This window comes from Lepidothrix coronata, unplaced genomic scaffold (assembly GCF_001604755.1).
Source record: "Lepidothrix coronata isolate B3197 unplaced genomic scaffold, Lepidothrix_coronata-1.0 Scaffold3, whole genome shotgun sequence".
In the NCBI taxonomy this organism is placed as follows: Eukaryota; Metazoa; Chordata; class Aves; order Passeriformes; family Pipridae; genus Lepidothrix; species Lepidothrix coronata.
The window spans coordinates 6,534,486-6,548,628 of record NW_016690183.1 but is presented as its reverse complement, the minus strand read 5'-3'; the positions used below and the strand labels follow the sequence as shown (position 1 = coordinate 6,548,628).

Here is a 14,143-nt window from a genome sequence, read left to right as displayed (position 1 = left end):
GCATCTTGGACTTTCTGGAAAAGTAAGCTGGCAAATGAAAGGAGTGGATGCAGTGTGGCTCTCAAAGCTCCTTTTTCAATAGCCACATGGTTTTGAAGATGTAAATGATTCAGTATGTCTTCCATATTTCAGTAAGAATTACTACGTAGTATACAGGGTGCATATTTCATACTAATTAAAGTGATTTTCTCTTAAACTCCTTGGAGAAAAGGTATTGAGGGGTGTAAAGCTTAAACCAAATATAAAATCATGTTAAAATTGGTCAGAGAAATGTTGGTAATAATTGGTACAGAGAAGAATTAATTTCCTATCCTTTTTCTTTCCAGCCAGTTGACTTCAGTACATGTGCAACTTAGTCATTATTCTTCAAGAAATGAATGTTGTGTTGCCTTTACAATATTTTTCTTTATTGCATACATAACCTGACTGGTTTTTGTTTATTTTTCTTCCTTTTTTCTTCCAGGCCTTCTGCCTTATCTAGTAGCCCAACATACTCAGAACTTCCATTCCTTAGAATTTCCCCACACCGAAATCCTGCTGCAGCATCAGAATCTCCCTTCAGCACACCTCACCCATACATTAACCCCTACATGGACTACATCAGGTCCCTGCACAGCAGCCCGTCCCTCTCCATGATCTCAGCAGCCCGTGGACTCAGCCCAACAGACGGTGGGTTAAGATAGGCTTCCTGTTTTCTGTCATTGTAGCAACTTAAGTTATATTAATCTTGTCAACATTTTTCCCCCTTGTTCAAAGCAGCTTCAGCAGATTTGTCAGACATATTCATTATGTCATAAATGTTTCAATACTTCATCAGCCGATCATGGCTCATTTGTACATCTCACAAACGTTGAAACTTCAGGGAGAAGGAAAAAAATAAGCCTATCCTCATTTAAAATTTATGCTGGAAGGGTGGTGTATGTCTTGTGATATCTTTTGTTTGTGGAGCTGACCTGGGGTGTGATTCTGATCTTCCAAAAAATCCACTGTATCTGCACTAAATTGAGCCAGATTCTTTTTGAGTGTACATCAGTGTATAACTATGGAGTTCTTCAGGTGCAAAAGTCTTGTTAATTAAAATAGTATTTTTCAATCACACAAAGCTCATTATGCTTAGTCAGTAGTTCTGTTAAAGTTATGTAGAATTATTTCAGTTTATCCTAGCCAACAATATGGCAAAATGAAATGATGCTCATGTAGAAATGGCTGATGATCAGGACTGTCCCTTTTAGTCTAAATGGTGGGCAGTATACTTGAAATATCGATGCTTTAGGTCTTGGTGTGATCATGGCTATAACTTTCCAGGTTATTTGGGTTGAAGTGAACTTCTGTGATCACTCTTGTCATTATTCTGGCACATTTCCTATTCATTTCAGTGGGAATTTTGCTGAAGTGAGCCATGAACAGAGTTGCAAAAGGACTGTCTTGTTAGTAGTAAGTTTTTCAATAATAGAGTAAGCAGTTTGACATTTCAAAATTTTAGCATTTGCTGAAGAGAGCTAAAATATAACATATTCAGGAACAACTATGTAGTGAAGGTAATTAAACTGTTACTTTAACTATGGGAAAGATCTTCCCAGTGTATTCAGAAACTTACCAAACAGAGTTAAACTGCCTTTAGCTGAATTTGAAAAATGAGCGGTGCACCCTATCCAAACGGATAACTAATTAATCCTCGCTTATCAGAATATATACCTTTACAGTTAATCCATTAGTTATGGGCACATATTCTTATGAGAATAAATTTTAATGACCTATTGTCAGTCAAGGTATATGGCATGCACATAGGGCTTTCCTAGCAGCACTTTGGATGTTGCATGAATTCTTGCTAATTCTGCCCTTTTTGTTTTGGCCCAAATGTTTAAAAAATATTTTAAAGGAACAATTTGAATGCTCAGAAATGCAAGTTTTGACTTTGGAAGCTTTGGAGCTTTTGATATAGGATAAACATGATTGAGCTATAATGTAATGGCATAATTTGGGAAAACTATTGTGATGTATATTTGAGCTTTTTCACAGGAGCTAACATACAGAACACTTTGCTGTCTTTCCTTCAGTACTCTTCGGGTCACATTCCTGCAGAATTTCATTTATGCTTAAGGTATGCTCCAGCTGCATACACAAAGGAAGGTGTGAAGGAAACCACCCATCACAGAACATTATGGCATTAAACTGTGTACATTCTTGGTCTCAGGTACACCACACTGAATTCACTAGCAGAGAGGTAGGCACATAGGGCTTTCTGAGATACACTGGGATATCTGACCTGGAATCCAACTGACACTCCAGAAAGGCAGAGATCTCCCAGAGATGTCTCAGGGTAGAATTTGGTTCCAGATTCTGGCACTTAAATGTAGGTGTCTAGAGTATAGAAATCTGTCTATGATCTCAGTGTGCTGCTTTACCCTTGTAGTCCAGTGAGTTCTAGGTACTGCAGCCTTTAGAGAACTGGTACTAGGTACTGCAGGAAGCTTTAGAGAACTATTCAGTTCCCCCAGTATGGACACTTGCATGTTAGCAGCTGAATTTGGAGCTCCGTCATAACTATGGTGGTGCTACAATTTGTTGGTGTACAATGTGGCTGTTTGGTGACAGTTCAGCTGCCTTAACTCCAGCTGCCACCTTAGAAAGACAGTTTTCTCCTCTAAGGCCTGTCTTAAACCTGCCAGCCTCATGTAGGTAGCTGGTATACTGACAGGCTTTCAGATGGCACAAGACAATCAGGTAATTGAGTATGCTTTGTCTCAACACTCATCCCCTGACCTTGATCACTGACTGTATACACAACCTTAGCCTGTCATAAGGATAAGCAAAATTGACTAGCTTAAGAGTCTTTCTTCCAGTTTTAAACAAATACATATTACTACACTTTTAGTGTAGGCTCACAGCTTGATCAGTTACCTAGTCTAGGTGTTGTGCAGCATCCAACGAAAATACAGTAAGTAACTTGATTAAGGCATTGAAAATATCTCAGTCAAACTACATGCTATTGAAAAGCTGCAAGTTTGTTCTCTGGAATCCAGAGTTTGTTGTATGATCAATCAAGTATACAATGAAATACTTTTGTCAGATATGGGTTGCTTGGATCAGATAGTCAGAGTCATGGCTTGAGCACTGCTAGAGTACAAATAAAAAACTTCCGTGATTTAAAGGGGTACCTGCATATAATGTACTAATAATGTAATGGACACCATGGCTTAAGTTCTATAGCATTTGAACTGTGAAAACTTGGAAGTTGTTACTGCTCTTCTGAAAGTCACAGTGAGATTTCTCTTGCTACCCTAATTGCTTGAGGCCAGTTAGATAATTAGGTCAGTGTACTATTGGGCTCAGACTCACAGATCTGGGGATGGCCAGGAGCCAAAACAATCTGGAACATAACGAAGAGCAGTTTCACATTCATTACAAGTCTTGCCAGCTGTAATTTACAACTGCCACAGCAGCTGTAATGGTAGACTGTCTTTCTGTCTTGTCACTTCACCTGACCCAGCAGATTTGGTGGGCCAGGGGTGTCTGAGGACTCCTCTGAGGATTTGGAGCAGGGGTACGGAAGAAGTCATCAGTGTATGTAGAGGAGAGTGCTCAAATGAAGCTCAGCAGTGTCTGTGGTGCAGAAGCAAATGTCTCCTCTTGTAAAAAAAAGCAGGAACAAGGCTGAAGCTACCCAGGAATAAACAAGAGAAAATTCAGGGATGCGGGCCTTCCCATTTACCCTTCATGCAATACATCATTTACTAGGCTAATTTTTTATGTTTGAGGAAGATAATAAGAAATGATCTTTAAAGAGCACCAGAGCATTTCTTGGCATATGGAACATTTAGTAATGCAATTATGTGCTTACTATGTTTTCTGCAGCAGTTCATTTTAAAGTTTGCAGCCAATGTTATTGTTAGTTAACCCAGACACTTATGTCAGAAAGCTCAGGAAGTATTTTGAGTGTGTCTGGAAAGATACCATGGTTGCCTACTACTGTAAAACTTTAAAATCAGGGATTTAGTGTGAGTTATTAATCTTTTAAAATTTGACCTGAATAATTTCTTTGCTATTTCACAGAAAGTGGAAAGATTGTATTTAATTGTAAAATCAGTTTGTAATTTGGAAAAAATATCAACAACCCTTAATTTATCTCAGCTCATTTTTATGCCATTCCCATTCCTGTCTGATGTACTTCTGTATTTCCAAACCTTTCCTGATATAGGTAATATTTAACATTTTAACATCAAAAGCACATTCTTTCATTTTATTTGGTGAAAATAAAGATGGATTGTACACTTCAGGAATCTGTTTCTAAATAAAGTTTTCTCCAAACTCCAATGCCACATTTACCTCCTTTTAATGAAAAAATGTTGATTCTTTGCTTTTAAGGCTTGCATGTAGGATCTGATCCTCTAATGAAAATATAAATTATCCTGTGTAAATAACAGTAATCAGGTTAAGTAGGTAATTAAAAGAATTTCAGCCTAAAATTTTATTTTCATTCAGGATTCAGATTGCTGAGATAAAAGAAAAATCTCATTAAATTGTATGAAAGAATATTAAAAAAATCTGTTGGGGTGTAACCCATTAATCTAAGGAAACTGAAGTGTTTTAGGCAAACTTACATACCATTTTCTGCTGGCCAGAATGTAAGGAAATTTAAACTGTTTTGCAAGTGGGACAAGTAGAGAGCAGAGAGGAAGGCTGTTCAGTTCAGGCTGGATAGCAAGTCAGAATCAGAATCAAGGAGAGGGAGCTCAGCTTATTTTATGAGCTCTTGAAATGACCCTCTACTTACAGTAGCATCTGAAGCCTGCTGAGAGGAGATTATATTAAAATTATGTTCATTTTTGTATTTGTCCAGGGTTGCCCATTAGTTGAAGACATGCTTGAAAACTGCAGGGGAACAGAAAGCTTGGATGTTATTTTTACAGGAGAGAATGGCTAATATAAGTCATTATCAGAGGACTGCCTCACTCATAACCTCACTGATGGGATGTAGAGCCTATCCAGGCTGTGGTTTCGGCTCTGCAAACAGGCTTGTGTGTCAAGTATATTTATATATGAACTTTGAAGGATGGAATGGCTGTATTCATTGACTTCATCTGTCCTCCTATGTTGTTCATAGACAACTATTATTTGTCCTGAAAACATGCTTTACCTCTGTTTGCTCATTAGCATAGACACAAAGGGACACTGATTGAGAATCTTCTAGTTCCCTAAGTAAAGACTCCAGAAAGTTGAATGCTTATGGATGTTCAGCCACATTGTCACCTTACAGACAGATTCCTTTGTGCCAGGGATGAGGTAAATGGGAATAAAACTCTAGGAAGGTTTTCCTGCTTTTTTACGTAACTAAATAAATCATACTAGTTTCCATTGCTGTCAGCCTGTCACTTTTTGAGTCACTTAATAATAAATATAAAAACATGAGATCACCAAGCTCGTTAATATTTTCTGCCTTGCTGTTTTTTGAATGGTGTCTTTACAGTATGATTGGTTGAAATATATTGACTGGGGTGGCATACTGCAGACATTGCATTACATTAAAAAATAAACAAGCTGTTTTAATAGCCAGAGAAACCAGCAATGTGGTAAAACTTTCCTTCTTGTTTATCTTACATCACTAATGGTACTTTTATGTTGGTTTTTTTAGCTCCACATGCTGGCGTCAGTCCAGCTGAATATTATCATCAGATGGCTCTGTTGGCAGGCCAGCGCAGCCCGTATGCAGACATCATTCCTTCAGCTGCCACTGCAGGAGCCGGTGCTCTTCATATGGAATATCTTCATGCCATGGATAGTAAGTGATATTTTCTAGAAATTTAGACAGTCCTACAAAGGGAACCACATGGATTGTTCGTGGTCTGACCCAAAAGACTTCAGCACTGATAGAGAAGTGGGAGTCAACATAAGCCTCCTCATGAGGCTGGAGGACCAGAGAATTGATTGCCAAATGTACAAGGGTTATGTCAAGCCTAAAAGTAAACTTTGAGAGAAAGTAGAGAGAGGCTCAGGACTGCTCCTGCAAACAGGTTATAAATTTTATTTCCAGCAGGACTTGAGTGCTTTTGAAAATGTCCTTTTCTATTCACAATCAGTAACTCACTTTCATAGTTAGGCTGAGTATTTCCCTGATGAGCTCTCTGCTAACAGAAAGTTTACGTCTGTTTTTCAGTTAGAAGAGTATATCCCCCACCTTTTTAAAGAGTGCTCACTGTGCTTACAAGTTGTGTATCATATAGACCAATACACTTTGAGACCACTTGTAAGGTAAAGCAGTTTGAATTCTCAAAGATCCTTACTTAGTTTTCCATAATATTAAGAGCCTTTCTCTGCCCACCTAGCATCTTTCAGTCCTCTAATCTGTTTCCGTTTCTCTGTTGAAGGAGGAAAACAGAGGACCCTGATCCAAATTGTTTGCTACTGCTGCTTTTTATCAACCAGAAAGGATTATGCGGACTACTCCCCTCTAGTCATAGATGCTTACATACTTTTCAGGATATACTCTGTTCCTTCCAATGAGGGAAATAAAAAGATGGTGACAAGAAAAGGTGGTTCTTGATAGTACAGACCAATACAGTAGCGATGGACCACCTTGTTTTCCCACAGATTTTTAAACTTTATGTTTTCGTGCAGTTTCTTCTTCCTGCTGTTGGCTGCATGCCATAGTTGCTGATCTCAAGGAGTGTGGGAGTTGGGAGGTTCACCTCTGGAATGCATGGGAGTATAGATAGCTAGCCCTGCAGAACATATGCTTTGGAGTGTGAAGTAGTTAAACGACCAACAATTTTTAAAGAATCAGGCAAGACAGATAGTTATGAAACTGGGCAGGAAAGCTATTTTCATTCTGTTATTTTGATAGTGAAGGATTTTTTTTAATTCAGTTTCTGTTGTCAGTCGCACTGCCCTGGAAGCATGCATGAAGAATTTACAGTAACATAACATACCTTGAGCCCACTTCAGAAACACAAACTCACACAAGTAGTCTGGACTTAAACCAGAAATTACTGTGAAGGCTTCAGTACTTGAAAGCTTAAGAATATGATACTTCCTGATTTGGATTTTGAGAGGAATAGAAAAGATGAGGCACGCTGCTAAAGCATTGGATGCATATTAATAATATCTTGCAGAATAGAAACTCTGCTATGCGTGGTTCAGGTAATGTAAATTTGCTGCTGTGTTCCAGTTACAAGGACAAATCCCCAGCTTGTCCCCAGCTTGTCCAGTCATCCAGGGCATGACTTCATTGGTGTAAAAGGATCATAGAATCCTAGAATAGTTTGGCTTGGAAGGGAACTTTGAAGGTCATCTAGTCCAATCCCCCTTGCAACGAGCAGGGATATTTTATATTTTCAATGATTTTGGTTCCTATTGTGAGAGAGTGTCTGAATGCATCTAAGTAGCAGTACCAAACCACATACTTGGATGCGGATTTGATTGAATGTGTTTATTCAGCCTTTAGAAAAAGTGAATACCAGGATGTATGCCAGAAAACAAGAAAAACAGAAGACATTGCAGTACTCATACAAATAATGGCATTTGCACGAGGATCTTCCTGTGTTAGTAGAGATTAGGTATGCTGTAATCTACATAGAATTCCAGCTTTTGCATCCCAAGAATGTTATCTCTTCTTACTTGAGGGGAAGTATTTTGACCTTTGCTGATAAATTCAGCCCATTCATAAAAGGTACCTAAACACTATCTCTAATAAGGATATTTGTGGTCACGAGCTTTAGCTATGATATATTTGAAATGCACACTTTAATTTGTTTTGTGTTTGTTTTTAAAAATTAAGATCACACATTGGAGATTCATTATAGCAGCAACTTTTCAATTCAGAGTTAAAGACAAAAAATGTGTAGCACTATTATGCAAATGGGTTATTTTTAAACAGTAAATAGAAAATTAAAATAAGAGTGAATCCTAGTAAGGTCACACAGCTCACCTTCTATATTTGATGAGAATGTGTTTAGTCAGGCAATAGCTGCTTTTATCTAAATAGAGTATGCATTTACCCTTTTCCTTTGTAAAAACTAATTAAAACTATCTTAACTTGCATGGGTATACAGTAAATTAATTGTCATTAAGTAGGAATGAGAATGTCCTATCATTCATCATGCTAAAGAAAACTCCTTTCTTCTTTGTCAGATTTTTAGATTAGAAACAAGAACAAAACAATTAGCAGGAAGCTGATATTAAGACTTTTAAAAAAACAATAAGAATGCCCATGTATGCATTTAATAACAAAGTGCAGTGATCAATGCAAAGCAATCCCATTTGTTTGTATCTTTCTTCTTAAGGATTTGTATGGTGATCTTAAAAGTACTCTTTCGCCTTTGCCCAGGCTTGTCAAAGGAAACAGAAGAGACATGAGTAGTTTCCCTCATTATCTGCTATCAAATTCTGAGCAAGTTGACTCAACTGACTGAAAGGCTGCTGCTCATTTATTCTGCACAACAACCAAATAGATGCAAACAAGACATTGTTCTTCTTTTGTGAAGCAAGTCTGTCTCCTAATTGTATGTTTATACAGCATCTTGCACAGAAATTTGGAATCTCTGCCCCCTTCTGTAGTGCAAATAATTCCAACACCAGCGTGCACTGGATTCCAAAGCTGTTACATACAGTTTGTGTAGTTTGGGGACTTTTGTTTTGCTCTTTTGTGGTGCTGGAAAACTGATTTCAAAATGGGGATAAGAGTGGAAGAAGTGTTATTCAGAAGTTAAATCTTGCCTAAAGAGCAGTAGATTTCTTGAAGCTCTGAACTTCACTGTCCATGAACTGTCTAATACATTGAGGAAGAGTAAGGCCAATTGTAATTTTCTTCATCCTGTCCTGAATGCTATGAAAAGTGGGCCAAAATTTTCTTTGTTGCTATAAAGCTTTTCTGCAGTTTTGGTGGCCAGAGGCCCTGAGCATCTTCTTACTTGTTCTAAAAAAGTGAGATTTGCTACCTTTAAGTATAACATCAAAACAACTAGGAGGGGAGTAGATGCAGAAGATACAGTACTACAAGAAGCGCGAACTGAAATTGCTTGTTGTGGCTGTAAAGATACTGTATGCCAGTACAGTTTTGATAGCAGCATTTTTCACTTGCAGAATATGTTCTAATCTTTTAAATGGTGTTCAGTGGAAGCCAAGCATGTTACCTGACGTTTCAAGATTCCCTCTGAGAGTATTAATATCCTCACTGTGATTAACTTTTGCCTATGCTCACTCAGAATAGGAGGTTTCTCCTTTTCAAAGTATCCAGCATTGACCTATCCCTGTTGGCATTTGAGAGACACTGGTAGTAACCCAATTGATCTAAAGAGTTTCGCCAGCTCTGTTGGGCTGACCTTGGCTGGATACCAGATTCCCACCAAGCTGTTCTATCACTCCTCAGCTGGGCAAGACAGGGAAAATAAGATGGAAAAAACCTTGCAGTTTAAGATGAGGCACTTTACTAAAGCAAAAGCAAAAGGTTGTGCATGCACAAGGAAAGACAAAACAAAACCATTTATTCTCTACTTCCCTTCAGCAAGCAATGTCTGTCCACTTCCCGGGAAGCAGGGCTTCAGCACGCATAGCAGTTGCTCTGGAAGTGTAAATAATGAAAGCTCCCCTGCCCCCTCCTGTTCTTAGCCTTTATGTATGAGCTGGCATCATATGCTATGGAAGGTCCCTTTGGTTAGTTTGGGTCAGCTGACCTAGTTGTGTCCCCTGACAGGATCTTGCCCACCTGTAGCCTACTGATGGGGGGCGGAATGTTGGAGAGACAGTGCTGATGCTGTGCCAGCACTGCTCAGCAGCAGCCAAAACACTGGTGTGTTATCAACAACTTCCTAGCTACCAATGCAAAGCACAGCACTGTGAGGTCTGCTGTGGGGAAATGAAGTCCAGCTCAGCCGGACTCAATACACCAGCCCAAAGAGTTAAACCAGTGTGAGGAGCTTTGGTCTGGGTTTGATTTCTGTTTTTCAGGCACAGTTGGAGAATGAGGGTAGAGTATCAAAGCTATTCCTTTTCCTCTAATACTGATGACAGATGTATCATTTTGAAAACTAAGACAAAATTTATGATAAACTTTCATGAAGTGAAAACAAATTTTTTACACATTTGTAAACAGAAACCAGAAGAAAAAGAAAGAAAAGAAGGTTTAACTTTAAAAAAACCCCTGAGACTTCCCATATTCACAGCCTCCAACAAAAACTAGTGCCTGAGACATGTTCAAAGAAGTTTGATTTAAAGGGATGTAATAAAAGAGGTTTGATGAAGTTTGATTTAAAGGGATGGAATAAATGATACATGTCTGAAGATTGCCTTATAAATGATTAAGCAATGCTAAAAACTTCAACTCAGAAATCAAATTCATGGGCAAATTTGCTGGATGGCATATTCCATTTTTGAAATTTATGATGGAGATAGATATCTGTTATTTTAGAATTGATCTCCACCTCAGAATAAGATCTTTTCTTCTGGCACCTGCTGGATTTTTTGTCGGCACACTCAACTGTCAACTACTGACTTCTTATTTCTATAATGTCTACACCAAAAAGGTGACATTTCTAAACATATCTTCACTGTCAGCTTCCATTTGCATGCTTTGCCAAAGCTGATGGTCTTTTATTAGCACTTGCACAGAGGTAAATGGATTTTTAGTGAATCAGTGCTCCTGGATTTTTTGATTTTAAAGGATTATCAAGTAGAGAATGTAATACTTTGCTGGGAGAACGTTGTGAGCAGATGAACGTCTCAAATTGCTAAATAAATATCGAAGTGTTTGTTTTTAAAATAAATGCTTGGCAAGGCTAGACAGTTTGGTTTAGTATTCAGAAGCACTGACAAATTGTGACGTATTCCTTTTCATAGTGGCATACTAACTAAAGCGTAACTGATGTTATGCTAAATGAATGGTTTAGCAAATGTCCTATCATGAGTGGTCAGCTCATGCTTAAGACTTTTTAAGCATGTGAAAACTAATTAAACCACAAAGATCTGAAAAAACAGTAATTCCATTTAATTGTATTTTCTATTTTGAAAGTCGTGGTTTCCCTTGAAGTGAATCCCCCTCTCCAGTGGTCAGACTCTGTAGAGCTCTTACTTGGTCTCAGCTGTTGACTCCTGCTGTGAAGCAGAAATATTCCCTTTCTGCAGGATACTGTTAGCCCTTAAGAGCTTGTTCCTTTCCCAGGTAGATGGAGGGGACTGCCAAATTCCCAGATTTAGATGGGACCTGAAACAGGTGATGTCTGGAGGAAAAGTGGAAGCTTGAGACTACTGTGTGATGTGGCTGAAGCCCAGCTGGGAGTGTCTTTCTCCATCACTGGCCGCAGATCTGGTGCATCCAGAGCAGACACAGGGACGCCCTGGCAGCAGCTAGCAGGCAAGGGGAAGGTGTAATGAGCAGTGGGCAGGGCTGCAAGAGCCATAGCATGACTTAGGCAAGGGATGGGTTCAGCCCAGAAAGGGCAAGGAGGGGGAGGAGTGAAGTCGTTGCAGTTTTTGAGACTCTGCAGGGCACTGCAGGGAGTATAATGCCTGCACTTAGCTATCCCCTTGTAAAACCATGATAACCTAAAAAGCACTTGAATTGTATTTTCATCTGGGGCAAATTACATTACAAACACTAACTTCAGAGGCACTGTTTTAGTTCATTCTGGCTGAACAGTCAGCAGAGGAGAGTTGTGGATGAAAGATATAAGTAAAAATTATTACTATTTTTGTTTTACCATGACATGTATATGGTATTTCTTTATTAGATATGTTGCAGTTTCTTATAGCTGCTGATCACTGTTGTTTCTTATTTTAGCACAAATGAAAGATCTCTGCTTCTCAAAGACATGAGGCACAGCACTACTAAAATATCAAGCAGACGCAGTACAATAGCAAGCTCCTAAAAAGGAGATAAAGTAGATTGCATAAAATAATGTGTAGTAGCTTTTATGAATAAATAGATGGCCATATCTAAATTTAAAATGATGAATTAAGAGCATGGATATTCATTGAAATATTGGAACAGAATGGACTAAGGCCTATTCTGGAGACGCAGCAGGAAGGAACAAAACTCTATATTACCTGGGCCAAAGAGAATTGGTGCTGATGTTGTCTAGTTGAGGCAAATCTAAGCACAGATCAGGAGAAGGACTATAGATGGAGATCTGATCACACACTCACAAAAGCAATAAAATGGCAGTTTTTAATACCATATTAAAATCTTGGCTAGCACGCACAGAAAGAAGGGAAACGTGCTCAGGTGTATGAGGAAAACATAATAGCAGATTCTAATCCAACTCTGACCTTGAGATGAGTTTAATTAGAGTTGGGCTCTTTTCCTGATTAATGTTAGACAAATAAACTTTAATACCCTGCTAAAAAATGGTCCTGGACACAAAGACATGAACAAGAATTAGGAAAGGCAGACCTATAATGGAGGCTTGTGGCCAACTGTGAATTATTAGTAAGTTACAGAGAATGTCAGGGACTGTAGGAGAAGTAGTTGTAAAGGAGGCATCAAACCCAAGACCTGCATGACCCTGTCTGTCAAGATCATTAGGATTCAGTCCTTTACTAAAGGGATTAAAAAGGTAGAAGCGGCAGTACTGTTAAAGGAAATTGTTCAGTATAAAGTGTGGAAGCTAATTCTCTCCTTCCCACTCTCAACCAAGATAGAAAATAATTAAATAAAGGAAATAAATTTAAGGTGATATATCTTCCTTCAGGACTGCAGACAGTCAGCATGACATGGTAAAATAGACCAGAAGAGGTAGAGATTTTCAGAGCAGGACATAAAATTTAGAAATGTAATATGTATTTATGTAAATGGTATCTGTATGGTTGCCTTCTCTTTACCACTTTGGAAAGCCTAATCTCCCGTTTTAAAGAAATTTAGCAGTCATAGGGCCCTGTACACACCAACAAAAGAATATCAAGGGATCTTGGACAAATTCAAATAAAGCCTACTGTTTCTCAGTCTAATGCTGTGAATGTCAATTTGAATTCTGCCAATAGAACTGACCTTTTAGTGCTTTTTTTTTTTAGTCTTGATTTTTAGTTTTGCATTAAGTATCAACCTGGCAGAATTATGGTCAACAAAAGAAAAAGTTGCCACATCATTTCTCTACTGTATTTTACATGTTTAGGTTTGCCTGTATATATTAAAGCGTTGTGGGTTTGGGTTTGCTGGTATCCCAGATCTGAACCACTGTCTCATTGCTCACGGTTGAATTAATGATGTGAATGTCTAAGAAGCCATCAGATTCATAAATCACCAGAAATGAGAGGGATAACTCATAAAAGTCTTTTCCTTTTGTTTAGCAATTTATCATTTTGCTTGCACATTAATAAACAGAGCTCCCCTGAGGTAAGCCACGGGAAGAAAGATTTTTCTTCCTAATTTTCCTCAATCGTAGCCAGTAGATCACAAGTGAAGAGAGTGGGCTTGTCAGTGTGTTGGTGTCTCCCTCTACCCATCAGCGATAACAAATAAATGCGATGAAGTACCCTGGTGGATAATTGCTTGTGTTTACATAACAGGCACCAGGTTTCCAAGTCCGAGGTTGTCAGCCAGACCAAGCCGAAAGCGCACGTTGTCCATATCCCCCCTATCTGATCACAGCTTTGACCTTCAGACCATGATACGGACATCTCCAAATTCCTTGGTCACAATTCTCAATAACTCTCGTAGCAGTTCATCAGCCAGTGGTTCTTATGGCCACTTATCTGCAAGTGCAATAAGGTAAGAATAGTATTTTCTGCCTATGTTGTATATTCTCATTTATGCATCATACACACACAAATGTGAATATGTACTCACATCTTGAAGTAACTTGTGGGTTTTTTTGTGAATATGTGCATTTTGCAGTTTCTATAATGGTACATTAATCAGAGCTTAATTTAAACTATAAAATATTTTTTGTGTTCCTCAGAGAGGTAACCACAAGGGACTTTTTGACTTATTTTTGTCCAATACAGGTAATATTCCAACTCACCAGCAGTAACAGTGTGTGTATGTTTGCTCAGGAATCTGTTTTCAGAGAAGAAACTCTAGGGTAGGTTTGTGACTTAAGTCACTTGGGTTCTTCTGGATATAGATATGAGGGACAGTGAAATTTTCCTGCATTACAATCATCAGAGAGTAAAGACCAGATGTGTGGTACTGGTCAATTAAAATGTTTGACTAGAA

At 38.5% G+C, this 14,143-nt stretch overlaps 1 protein-coding gene across 5 annotated transcripts in view; it reads left to right on the top strand.

The window, feature by feature from the left end:
- The window catches only part of GLI3 (GLI family zinc finger 3), a 215,260-nt gene that overhangs the window by 142,570 nt on the left and 58,547 nt on the right, over nucleotides 1-14,143 (top strand). For all 5 annotated transcript variants that reach the window (XM_017822702.1, XM_017822712.1, XM_017822727.1 and 2 more), the window contains 3 exons: nucleotides 464-669; nucleotides 5,633-5,779; nucleotides 13,495-13,696. In XM_017822702.1, coding sequence (XP_017678191.1) covers nucleotides 464-669; nucleotides 5,633-5,779; nucleotides 13,495-13,696 — 555 coding nt within the window. The remainder of the gene's footprint in view (nucleotides 1-463; nucleotides 670-5,632; nucleotides 5,780-13,494; nucleotides 13,697-14,143) is intronic.